Source organism: Trachurus trachurus (genome assembly GCF_905171665.1).
Source record: "Trachurus trachurus genome assembly, chromosome: 14".
Lineage (NCBI taxonomy): Eukaryota > Metazoa > Chordata > Actinopteri > Carangiformes > Carangidae > Trachurus > Trachurus trachurus.
Genome location: NC_139903.1, coordinates 20,014,314 through 20,028,229, shown reverse-complemented (window position 1 = coordinate 20,028,229; position 13,916 = coordinate 20,014,314). Strand labels below are relative to the sequence as shown.

General features: G+C 40.8%; 1 protein-coding gene across 1 annotated transcript; it reads right to left on the bottom strand.

Annotated features, from left to right (window-relative positions):
* Positions 1-1,801: 1,801 nt before the first annotated feature.
* Positions 1,802-13,472, bottom strand: mpzl1l (myelin protein zero-like 1 like). Its single transcript, XM_083986792.1, has 6 exons — positions 13,342-13,472; positions 9,916-10,097; positions 7,557-7,767; positions 5,246-5,375; positions 3,049-3,154; positions 1,802-1,938 (listed from the first exon to the last, which is right to left on the bottom strand). Exons 1-6 carry the CDS (start codon positions 13,412-13,414, stop codon positions 1,843-1,845), a joined length of 798 nt encoding a protein of 265 aa, XP_083842918.1. The 5' UTR covers positions 13,415-13,472; the 3' UTR covers positions 1,802-1,842.
* Between the last annotated feature and the right edge of the window lie 444 nt (positions 13,473-13,916).

The window sequence follows — 13,916 nt, the reverse complement described above, 5'->3', positions numbered from 1 at the left end:
CCGAGTTCAGCTCGTAGATGTTCTCACAACTGCATGCAAAGTTAGTGAAGGCGGTGTGGAAGCTAACCCTACGTTAAAATCGCCCCTGTGAATGGAAGTGCCACCCCCCCCCTCCCACCATGGCATCAGCTCACTGTTGCACCAGCTGTGGGTCGGAAGGTGTTTTAAGTGTTGGGACATGAGTTTAGATTTAGACACTGCACTGATTATGGCCTCAAGCAGAGATGAGGAGTGAGCTCAGACTGTCATGATAACGTTGTCAGTACTTCACATGTTGTGGCGTCTGTAGTCGAGACTGAACAGTGATAGATAAATAGATATACATTTCCTCACCATCACAGCCACTGTGTTTGGGCCTGAAAGCTTAACCCACTGAGTCATCGACCCCCTGGTAATTCAGAACACAACTTCATCAATTTGACAATACATGAGCTGCAAAACCACACAACACAAAAGGAAGTGCATCTGGAAGGAAGTGGCAGACCAGAGTGGACTTGAGTTCAGTGCCTCTTGACCTCAGAGGTTCTAAAAACAGCTACGTGTTTGTGTTGTTTGAAAATAAGGAGTTTGTTTGGTTTATTATGCCATCAGTATCACAATAATTCAGATGTTATTGCAAATATGTTCTGTTAGCTGAGCATTAGTTTTTAGCCTGGCTGATGAAGACGTTTTCTTAATTTGTAGCACGTCTGTGTCGGGCCACCGTAGTTAACCACTAATGTGTAACAGTATGTAACAGTTTAGTTTAGTAGAATATTTTACATATTTTTCGTTAGTCACTCAAGTTGCTATTAACAGCAGAAGAGATTGATAAATGAAGTGGTGATGTTAGTCTGACCAATATATCAATATGTGAACTTCACATGTGAAGGAATAGTCTCTTTCCTCGAAGGAGCAGGAACTTTATAAGGAACGTCCTCTCACTCAGTGGTTTTCTGTCCCGTTTTGCCAACGCTTTGATTACTTGTTGTAATTAAGATACGAGTCACAACTTCTTCAAAGAGCCTGTACGGAAGCCCGGAGAGTCAAGTGGAAATAAAGGATTTTTTGGTCAGCTTTTGTGTTTGTTTCTGTAACACACAGAAAATAAAACTATATCTAGGGAAAACCATGACAGTAATGTTACACAACAGGACATCTGCACCTTTTGTTGTTTACAGTACATGAGGATATTTAAAAAGTACCCAGAAAAACCAACGTTAATGCCTTTTTAGTCCTGTCGAGACGGGGTAGTGGTGCACTTCTGCCTCTAGTGGCCAGTATGAGTTAACAAAAATAAGTACAAGAACACAAGAAAAAAAAATGGAGGAAGAAAAAACAAAGGTTTTGCACTTGTCTCTCTAGGCTTCCGTAGCAGGAACTGGAATGTTTTCTTATTTTTAAACGCAACTGTATCTGTGACAGTTTGACTTTACAACCAGCTGGTGCAACAGCCTGCAGAGCCGCCTCTCAGGCACAGAGTTACAACGATTAGAAGGAACTATTTTCCCGTGTGGCGTGATCTATATGAAGGCATTTTGTCTTTTTACTCTGATCCCTGTGCTAGAGAAGAGTTTCAAAGCTGATGTGACGGAATGATATAGTGTTGTTTCTCTTATTTTTTTTCCTTTTTTTGTTTTTTGTCTTTACAATAAAGTACACAGAAACGTTACTTTATCATAACAGCATCATGCTTTCAGAGGACAAGAGATGAAGAAAGAAAAAAAAAAACTAAAATAAAACTGCATCAATTATGTCCCTGTTGAAATAATCCCACCCATCCCATCGAGCAGCTGATAAAGAGGTCTGATACTTTACTGTGTTTTACTTATTTTCTGGTTCTTTTTGGTCCCCAGTTCCTCTTCAGTTTTTACGAATGTCAGCATAGACCACTGGCTCCATCTTATGGAAGGAGTTTTTGCTGCCTGAGTGATCCAACTGGGCGTATATCACCGGGCCCTGGAAAGAAAAACATCGGAAAGAAAGGTTGTCAGTAAAAGACACAAACAACGTCCAGATAAATCAGAGCAGGATGCAACAGACAAGAGATACTGTATATAACAAGAAGATAAGATATGAACTGTGATTTAAGCTTTATGGTAAATTATAGAATCTAGAGTCCGTAATTAGCAGAACAATTGAGAGGTAGATTTCTGTTATTTTATGTAGTGAAAGAGCTTTTTAAAGAAACAGTAAACTTTTCATGCACGCAGGTGAATGTGTAAAGTAACAAGAGCAGTTAGTTTGTTAAATCTATTAGTCAACCACCAATATTAAATTAATATTAAAACTACTTTAATTATTAATTATTATATAGATTTTGTCTGTGTTTGTATGCATAATGTAGAAATCTGTGTCTACATGTACAGTATGTATTTGTAATTTACTACCACGTGCTTTTAAAATTTAAATTTACACTTGATGATTTCTTTATGCCAGACCACTGTAAAGCATTTTGTGCATTTGTACTAATTCAAATGATCTTTATCAGCATTGTCTAACTATTTCTGTCATTTAACCAAACAAGTGGATTTAGCTTCACACGTGGAGATACAATTGAATCTTTTCTGAGGTTTGAGTTGTTGGTCTAAAAGCAATCAACATTTTTAGAGAAAGTGTATTTTCTGACTTTTCTCAGACAAAATTAATATTAATCTTTATTAATGACTAAGAAGACAACCTGATGATTAATTAGTCATGAAAATAATTAGGTTTTTGTGTCTTTTACAAACAATATATATTTGCTCATCAATATACGATATAAATCAATTTTTAGTTAGTAAGTTTTGTCATTTCTATTCTATTTCTTATTCCTCATACTTTTGTATTTTTTCCTGGTTGATTTTTATTTCACCATTTCTTCTTTTTGATAAAGCACCTTGTAATGTTGGATTTGATAAATGCACAATATGTAAACTTTAGTCTCTCACTACACTGATCTGGGTACAGTTTATTGTCTTGTATAAGTATATGGGATAAATGTTTATGTGCTTGGATAAACACATAAATGCAACACATTCCCAGTGACAAGGTGGCAGCAGGTGGATTTCTCAGGCTCCCGGCTCCTACCTGTAGTGGACCCAAGGGAATGGTACTCTTGGAGCCCTCCGGGCCAGACTCCACCTTCTTTCGTGGCTGCGGAGCCTGAGAGCTCACGCTTTCCAAGGACGTACATCTAGTTTAGGTTTACGATTTGCCACGACCATTGGTGCACAGTCAACAAAAGAAATAATGACACACAGGACAGAAATAAAAACAATGAGAGATGAGCACAGAGTGAGTGGCAACTGACAGTGGATTGACAGAGACAATGAAAGTGACTGGAGGTGCACCGACGGGATTCAAGGTGAGTGCTCCAAGTACTCTCCAATAAAGTATAGGTCTGAACAAGTATGGGGTGAAGGGCATTAATAGCATTAATTAAGTGAACTGGAGTCAGGATTTAATAAACCTTTAGTCCTGATAATGTAAACATGCAAAAAAGGATTTCAAACACTGGATCAAGACTTGATAATTTGCATAAACCTGAAAAGATTTAACCGTCATCTCAGGTCTTAGATTAGTCTCTAAATCATGAATCATTTGTCAAATGGTACAATTTTGATAAAAAAAAAAAAGAATCATCATTTTTAAAGCCATAAAAGGTTGGTGGGTTATTTTTTTTTTCAAAAACCTGCTTTCGTTTATCTTTTGAATTTAAATTAAATTGGCCCTCAATGTCAAAAGTTATTATTTGGCCTCTGTTGTTATTTTTTAGAGTTTCAGGCCCATGAGTTAGACAAAGGTCTGGATAAACTAAAGGTGGGATTCACCACAGAGGTGCCACAATACAATATTTTTTACCATACTTACTTAATTGCCATAATTCTGCGATATCCTGAGTGTTGTATTATTGCAATAACATTGCAATTTATTAACTTTGCTAATCACGTCCCAAAAGGAAAAGTTTTTTAGGGATAAAGTTCTCAGCTCAGTCGACAACAGAGACCTGGTTACCAACTGGTTCATTAAACCTCTGTTAACGAGTCGACCTGCGATGCACCTCCAGCAAAGACACTTTACATCAGCACACACAGTGAGAGGCGGTTTACCTGAGGAACCTGAGCTGTGGTTACGTTGACTCTGTTTATAAAGTGACTGAATATTGATCACTAAACATCGACACGTTTTTGTCGACTAAAAATATTTAATCAAAGACAAAGAATAAAGCGGGAGATGGATGTTGTGTGATGTGTGCTCTGACAGAAACAGCTGAAGAAGACAGGTGTTTAGTTTGGGTGTTAGTGGACGATGACGGGGCAACATGCTGTTAGTCGACAACAAGCTAACTGATGATGTTAATGGAAAGAGATGCGGTGAAATTAGTTGTGTTAACACCGTGTGATGGAGGAAACGTGACTGGCACCAGTGCAAACAGAGACCACCTGAGGTCACAGGCCCAAACCATCCAACAGCCAAGCTGCGGCCGACTCAATGCTAATTCATCACATGTACAATCTCCTCTGTTTGTAATTGGGTTTATAGTTTACTCTCTAGTCTAACGGTTGGAGCGTGTGAGGTAGACAAGCTCAAACTACCTCGAGCACACACAGTCTAGTTTACGTCTTCAACAAATATGTTAATAATTAGTAAAAACACCAGGTCGTTGAAGCCTTTTTTTTCATCCACAGGTAAACAGACAGAGAGGTGGACAGGTGAAACCTGCACCCATGCACAGAGAGTTAGCCAGGTGTTACTGTCAGATGATTAAATCTCTGAAGGTCTAAAAATGAAAATAAAAAAAACATTCAGACAACCTGCTCAGTCTGTGAAACTTACCTGACAATTCAAAAACACTTGAGATTTATCTGCTGAACTTTGGTATAACTCTGATAACTGATTCTCTGCAGTAACTTTCTCATCACCGACACAATCTATTATATCTTTTGTGCACTGCAACTGGTGTCCTTTTCATTTATCTATTAAAATAACTAAGGGTTTGATAAAGGAAACACAGTTAGAGTCCTACAGCCTTTCACACCTTACATTTTCTGAGTCGTAAAATAAAAAAAAATAAAAAATGTAGAAATGAATACCCTCTTAATTTAACCAACAAGTCAATGATATAGACTGTAAAACATATATATTATTAATGTATAGTTGTAGTAGTTGTCAACAATTACACCTTTCTATGTAATAACTGTATATTTGTTGTTTGTATCCAGTTTCTTTCTGAATCCAGTTCTTGTTGTGTTGTTGTGTTACCGTCAACTTCAGTGTCACTCACCCTTCGTAATCATGGCGGTTGTGAAGCACCCTCATGACGATGCAGGCACCCACAGCGATGAGGATGAGCAGGACTAAAGCACCGCACACTACGCCAACTATGAGGCCAGTGTTACTCGGAGGAAGCGACTCTAGACACAACAAACACACACAAACACAAGACAGGACTGGTTTTAACTTGAGGAGCAGTTACTGTTTACTGACTTTGTGCTTTTCAAACATCTGTGACTTTGATGCTGGTGGAGTGTGGACAGCTTGAAATGTGTCAAACGAAATCAACATTCAACATGGACTCCAGAGTTTGTGTCTTTGTTTTGTAGCTTTTTGAACCATCCACACTCCATATTCATGGTATCTTCTTTCAGAAAACCTTCATCTGTAAGCCTGACTCATCATCTTATCAATCTCAGTAAAGTACATTGAGTACCAAAACACAGAATACAACAAATCATCAGTCAAAATATTGTTATACAAAAGTTAATTTTGAATTGGGGGCAGTGAAAGAAAAAAAATGAATAAATAAACAAGGTGGAGGAGGGAAACACGTCTCTGCACTTGACAAGGTTGGATGAGCACAGAGCCCAAAATGATCCGCTGACTCTGGGCTAAAATAACAAGTTATTTCCTTTTTACTGAATCCAACTGAAAAGAAGAGTTTGATAATGATCTTCCACTGCAGACAGAAAGCAAAACAAATTGGAAAAAATCTCATTTTTATGTCCTTTTCCTACAGAATTGTGAGCTCATAATTTTGTTTTCTTGTTGAGAAAACATAGTTCCACCAAGTTAAAAAATAAATGCGAGTCCAGCTGGGAGAAACAACTACAGTCAAATGTGGTTTTATCTAAACTTTTTTTTTTTCTTATTTAAATACATAGCCTACTTTAATTTTCCATAGGCCAAATTCACTTGTCCTCCATCGGTAATAATACAACATCAACAACAAGAATGACAATGAAAGGTGATAATAAATAATGAATAGTCATAATTGAATTAGTCCATTCATGGCCCACTTCCTTTGTCTGAGATGTTGTATGGTGTACATGCATTTTTCATTAAAAGATTACTTCTGCCATTATGAATTATTGACAATATGAATAATTGACAATAATTGGTCCACGGACGAGAATGAGAAACTGTGTCAAAGCCCCACCCTGGCACTTTCGATCTCATCTCGTCTCTACATTCTGTATAAATACAATTTTAATCCACGGAAAACGTCTAAATTCCCGGTCAGGTGTGAGGCGGCCGGCCCCTGTGATTACAGTGCCGAGCTGGGAGTGTCGCTGGTGTCTGGCAGCAAACAAATGGTCTGTGTGTGTTTAGGCAAAACACCAAGAAAAGCTCAGTGAGAGCTCAAAAGAAACGAGTCAGATTCAAACAAATGTTGACAGACACACAAACCTGCTCTATTTCAGTACGTCTGTGCGTTTTAGACACAAATGTTTGATACAGAAACAAAGTCCCACCCGGTGGGCGGAGCTGCAGCCGCTCAGACAAAAGATAACAAGCCGTCACATGTACAACGTGGGCTTCGTGTAACTGGAAAACAGACGACAGGAATGTACCTGTGTGACCTCTCGCAGCTCCAGAGATGTTTTTTTTATTTTCTTTATTTTATGTAAACCAGATCTCATCGTGCTGCTATGCCACCACCAGCTGTGTAAATCCCAGCCGACAAAGAGCAAGGGTGGGTAGTGGGTACACCCTGGACAGGACTTTTATATCAGTATCTACTTGTGGGAGATGTGGTTCTGTCGCTTTCTGCGGCTTTCTGCGGTTGATGCTCGAATTAGAGACGACTAAACTGAGATTTGGAGAAGGTTTAATTTTAATCCTGTTTTGGGTACAGATTTACAGCGTGGTGCAGCAGCATCTGAACACAAATCAATATTTTAATCCAAGGTTTTCATTAATCACGCACGGTGCCACCCACCCTGTGTGTCCGAGTCGATTTATATGTGATAATGTATCTGAATTGGAGTTAAAGAGGCACATTGACAGAGAGAAGTTGCCTCTTCGCCTAGAAACAGCACAAAGACACAGACTGTGGGCTCTGACTGCTCCAGTGTTTTCTTACTCCGTCCAATCAGTGTGTGTGTGTGTGTGTGTGTGTGTGTGTGTGTGTGTGTACAGAGAGTCAGTGGGTGGATGAAAACGACTGACAAGACTCCAGTCAAGGCCAAGTAGCAGCTTCATTTTATAAAGCATCTTGGTATTCCTCCACCTCTCAACACACACAAAGACTGAGTTTCATCATTAATAATTAACTGGAAGTTGAATTAAGTGTTTCTATTTATTTTCTGACTCACCTTTCAGGACGACCCTGAGCTCCGTCCGCGCCGGTGTTCCCATCACGTCCGGTGGGTTCTTCACGTCGCAGAAGAAGGTACCGTTGTCGCTGAACTGAGCCAGGCTCAGCTGTATGGAGACGTCCTTCTTGTTGACGTCTCCGATAAACTGCACCCTGTCTTTGAACTCCTCTGGACCTGGGAACCCTTTCCCGTTGGAGAAATAGAAAATCTGCACCAAACAGGAAGACAAAAAATCAGGTTTTACTAAGTACAATTGAATTGAACTATTTTATAATTTAAAGCTGGTTCCTGTCCTGCTGCTGAAATGTGAATGTTCGATCCCTTATACTTGTTTCGAATGGTCAAATAAAACACACTAAACAAATTTGTCCCCTCAAGCTGTGAGGAATTGTAACATTTTTCACTATTATCTGATATTTTGACACTAAAGGTGAAAATTGTTGACAAATGAATTGTTAATCAAATTAATGTTGAGTCTCAGCCCAATTTTTTATTTTGCAATAATCAATAATCTTATCCTCGCCGGCCAATGACAGATGCCTCTACCAATGTTGCACTCTTTCACACTGACATTTGACTGGCTCCATTTTATTCACGTTCCAGGTCCTCGTGGGACCCTGAAACTAACCTAAAGCTAAAAGCAATTCAGCTGTGTATAATATGATAATCACGCACGCTGCGACATGTCAAAATGTCAACGGTGGCGCGGTGAGGCCTAACGCTGAGTGACTCATCGGTAAGCATGAGAAAAAACGAGAGTTGGTTTTTTCCACAACACGACACAAAGTACACGCTGACATCATCAAACAGAGGCGACGGCTCCAAGACGTCAAAAAATAAATGGTCAAATATGTGTTGTTTTAATTGACTAAAAAAATGTGTTAGAACACGTTCAACTCCAAGACGAGTTTGTTCAGAATCAGCTCCTTATCACAGGTCGACTGACGTTAAAGCTGTTGAAGCTCAGCGTCCATGGGAATTGTTTTTTTCACTGCAGTGAAACTAGATAGTCACTGGATAAACGCTGTCATTTTGAAACATAGAGCAGCTCATTACTTAGATATAATCCATTTCCATTGTAAATATCATAAACTGTTAAGGAAATGCTACAATTGTGGTCTTTTTTTTTTTGTTTCAGTATAAATAAATGGGCAAATTTTGTTATGTAACAACAAAAATGAGCTTCTCCCCTTTGAAAGAACAGAGGCCTCCAACTGGTATCAACAGATGACCTCTGACCCTGGGCTCAAAATCAGAATTTGCATTTTCACCACCGAAAAAATGATTAAATAAACTTAAATGGTTGTGTTGTGTTTTGGTTCATCTGTGTTTTTGCAAACTGTGTACGTGTAAGTGTGTGCATATGCAACAACGAGGAGAAGCATGAGAAGGAGGAGGAGGAGAAGAATGAGAGGAAGAAGACGGAGGAGGAAGAGGAAAAGAATAAGAGGACGAAGAAGGAGATCAAAGAAGAAAAGTCGATCAAGAAAGTTCAGCATCTTAATCTTTGTCTGGCGCTCAGACCTCAGTCACACAGTCACACAGTCAGATTCACTTCATCCAAATAAATCCTGCTGCCTTGTTTTTATGTTTACAGGAGATCACAGCAGATTACAGCCGAGCAGTAGCCTCGCCCCTTGAGGGTGAATCTTTTAGATCGCCTACTGTTGTTGCGTACGGTCGGCACAAGTCGGATACAGGCTAACAGAGAAAAACAATCAGGGTGCTGGACGGGTCATGAAAACTGTTTGAACAACTTCATGTGTGATAATCAGCCGCTTTGTACACATTGATTTCCCTGCTGCGAGGGGGCGAAAGCCAAATATAAACTGTGTATGAAAACTGTGCAGCTCTCATGTGAAGTTTACACAGAGTTGTGCGTTGTCAGTCGGCTACAAGAGTAAGAAATAAACACATAGTAAAACACCTAAAGAGATACGATTACAAAGCTCAGGCAAGATGGACACACAAAATAAATAGATGAGAGCAAACATGGCAAGAACACGAATATCCTGTAGTGACATGAGGTGGAGGCAAAATAAACCAGAGTGCATAAGGTTGAAGGAGGAACTGAAATTTAAAATCGAATTCTCGGAGTCTGTATAAATGTCTGCCTGATGAGGGGATTGTTTCAACTGTATTGAAAACAGCGTCGCTGCACTGGGAGTAAACCCTGAAGAGCAGCGGCAGCAGCAGCTCAGGCCTTTTCTTCATGTGTCGCTGCAGATAAAACAATCGCAGGAAAACATCCTGGAGCTGTGGGAATCCTTCCCTTGTTTGTGAAAATGGGCTATACAAATAAAATCGCCTTGCCGTGCCTTCCTGCAGCAGAAGCAGCCGGCGAGCGAGGACTTACCACATATGGGGCTTTGCCGTACTTGTTGTCGGGCTGATTCGACTGGAAACTCCAGGTCACCGAGGTGACGCTGCTGACCACTTCGCTTGATTTAAAGGTGCATCGGAGGATTCCCGTGGTGCCGTTCTGCATCATCACCTCGGAGTCGGCGTATATGTCGATGGCCCACGTGGGTTTTGTGACTGGAATGAAAAATAATGGTTCAGACCAAGAAAACCTGATTAAAAACCTCATTGATGTTTGTAACCTTTCTGCAGCCACGCATCCAATCAGTGGCTGACTTCACAGAGGTGCAAGCTTTTAGCTGACTTCACAAAAACACAGTTTCCCATAAGCCCTAGGTGCTGGCGGGTAGATGTCAGACAGCAGGTCAGAGAGGATGGTAAATGTCTTTGGAGAGCAGCAGCAGAAATAAAACTGCCAAGCTGGAGAAATGAATGGTATAAGAAAAGTGATGGACTTGTAGATTTATAGATAAAGAACTCAAACTACAGTGAAAACACACTGCTGTGTCTTTAGACTTTAAACTCCTGTACAGTAGGAGGCCAAACATTACAACATTACTACTAATCATGATACCGTGGCTATTGTGTGCTAATTTAGCCAAACCAAAAACTTTAAGTTGTATTTGCAACTTCTACAATAAAAGAAACTGATACCTTGTGACCAGGTGTTTGCAACGTTACACAACAGAAAAGCATCTTTCCACAGTTCTTGCTTAAAAACTGACTAAAACTATTGGTCTTCAATTTATCAAACAATCATTTCAGGTCTAGTGAACAGCTGTCTGATAAGGTCTAATGGTGCCCAACAAGCATAAAGGAAAAAAAGCTGTTCATAAGTAATATCTGTCTGCACAGTTTAATAATTGATGTCCTTGAATTATTAACACGTGCTGTGAGAATGAGATGACTGGATTCATTTGGTCCAATAAAAAGTGTTAAGTTATTGTAGCCATGTTGAGGTTCCTGCAAATGACTGAATTCATTCCTAGTGTTTTTTTATGTTTAATTTATTGCATTTGCGCCGTCATGTCCTTGTCTCTCATAACTACTTTGGATGTTTCTGGAGACGTGCGGACAGACAGCAGGCAGATGAGGAAGTATTCGAGTTCTCAACTACGTCTTTACTAAATTTTACACTCCGATCACACGTGGTCGGTTCTGATCTTGTTCATGTCAGTACTTCTGTTGCTCTTCAGCTGTGTGCCAGATCTGTGTGTGTGAAATTGTGAAGTGCAGTGCAAAACACCCAGCGGAGGTCAAAAAATGGACAATCTAAATAAACAGAGTGGGTGTGGTGCACCATTAGTTTGATCTTGGTCTCAGTGATATGGATGAATTTTGTAGTTTTGGCTGGTTAACACAACAATGTGCTCTCTTTAACATCCCATACACAGGCCCAACTTGTGATATTTGATCTGTTTCTGCTCTCTTTTGGAATATGAAAGTTATGGGAAACTTTTCCAAAACGACACCTGATGTGCTCTGGACAATCCTGAACAACAAATCAGTGTCATACTCTTGACAGGTTTGAATTACTGCTTTTTATAGCCTACTACTCTGGTGTCCACATTTGTTCAACTTCAAACAAGGCTGCAGTTGATTATTTCCATTATTGGTGACTCTGCTCATGGTTTTAATCAAATCAGTTTGTGTTTACTTCAAATTACATCATCAGCTAAGTCATCGTACAGATTTACTGCAGAAAAAAAAATTTCATGGTCTGGGCTTATAAATAAAAGCACCAACTGCTCAGCTTACTGATAAGTAAGTTGACATATCTGAGTGGGGAATATTTGACAGCACGCCTCAACATAAAAGTTAAATTTTAAACTCTAAGACCTCTTTGAAATCCAAGTGAAACGATGGCAAACACACAACACGCCTATCTAACTTGTGACTTCTATTGCTAATGAACAGTGACAGAAATGTAGTTTTCCAGCAAACTGTGCATTAAAAGCAAAAAGGAAACCAGCATGACAGCAGCCAGTTGTCAAGATAATTTCATAACATGGAACAGAAGGAAGCATTTGTCATCCATTTCCTCCAGTTTGATGTTGAAGTCTAAGATTCAAAGCAAAAAAAACAAAACAAAAAAAACCAACACCAGTCCAGTCCAATTCTTGCAAACTTCAGGATATTGCCACCCAGAATTTCATAAAGGCAACAGCCTGTTACAATTACAAGCACACAGCTAATGCCACAGCTGCTTTGACACTTGATTGTAAATATATATAGTAGATATCTATACGTTTATAGTGTGTTTTTTAAAAGCAGCCAGGCATTTACCATAAGGTTGGTGGCACTGACATAAGAGACAAGGCCAATAATATTGTGGTCGCTCCCAAAATATGAAGTGTAAATCTGGTTATCACGTGCGTGCAGTGGAGCTGCTGTGATGGTAATGTTGTATATGTACATAATCATTATTACCCAGTATGATGGCAACAATCTGGGTCAGGGAAAGGCTAGGCGGAGGAAGTGAGCTGTTGTCTTTGAGCAGAGGGGACGCTGAGCTCGTCAGGGAAGGAAGTCTGTCTATCTGCAGAGCCGATGCGTTGGCACGGATTGAAGCTTTTTGTGTGCAGATTAAATAAAGTCACTGTTGGTTAGCAATACAAATACAATGTGTGTGATATTTACTGCTATGTTGCGTTTTAACCAGATTTGTAAACAAACAAACCAAACAAAAAACAAAGAGAGAGACCACTAACTTAGTCGCTTCGGGGGCGACACGTAGTAGAAACAAGACGGACGAAACCTCGCACTTCAACACCCATCTGTCCGCAGGCCGGAGCACACACACGGCAGCAAAACACCGCTGACGGGTTTCGGTGTTTGTAGGAGTCAGTCTTTAAATCGGCCCACATGTAACACACCCAGCGGTCCGCGTTTCAGCTGCATTTGTACGTGTACCAGCTGGTTAGCCTCGCCGATGGTCCCACCTACCCCCACCACCACCACCACCACCACAAGCAGCAGCAGCAGCAGCACGACCCAGGGCGGCAGCCACCACCACCACCACCACCACCTCCACTCACCAAACCTTACACACATTTCGGTCAATTTAAGCTTTTTTAAACGCCGCAGCGTTGTTTGTATCGACGTGTGTACAAAAGGAGGTCAAGCTAACATCCCCGTCCTCTGTAGCTGAAACACGCCTGCTGCTGCTGCTGCTGCTGCTGCCGCCGAGGACGACGAACAAGCAAACAAAGGTGGATTAATGAGTCGTACGTAGTGAGCAGAGGTCCGGGTCTGTTGTGTAGTTGTGTAGTGAGGTGTCTCCTCCCGGACAGGAGATGGGAGATAACATCGAGAGCTAACTTAGCTTAACGTTACACTGATATCCCACCTAAGATAACGAGCCCCGAAAAGCGACCATTTCCACATTGATATTCAACCCGCGTCGGGCTTCGACACTCACCTAATACAACACATAGCGTAAATCCAGTCAGTAAAACGCGCTTGCAGACGGTATTAGACCGTTTCGGCTCCATTATGTTGTTGTAAACAGGAGTAGTTTCCTCTGCCTCTCTTTTTTTTCCACCCCTTTCTCGTCTCAAGCGCTTTCTCCTTCGTGGCTGTTGCAGCGGCGGGTGACGCTGCAGTTGGAGCGGCTGCTGCCCCCCGCAGGCGGACAGGGGTACTACAGGGCGGCACCGCTGAACTCAGGCCAAGCAAAGGGGAGGGGAAGGGGGGCCTCCAGCGGCCAGGAGACCCCGGAGCAGAGCCACAGACTCACACAGGCAACATCAAAGAGTCAAAACACTAATAAAAAATATGACAGGCAAGCAGACCTGGTGCTGCTGTTAGTGCAAATTCTCATTTGTCCAAGCCAAAGGCATCTCTATAAATCTCTATAACAGCAGCTTCTGCGATTGAATCAAGTCAACTGGACTTTTTTAGTTTTTGTCTTTGAGACGTTTCGCCCCTCATCCAAGTGGCTTCATCATTTTGTGTAGACTAGACTGGTCAATGAAGTTACAAAGACAACGTCTC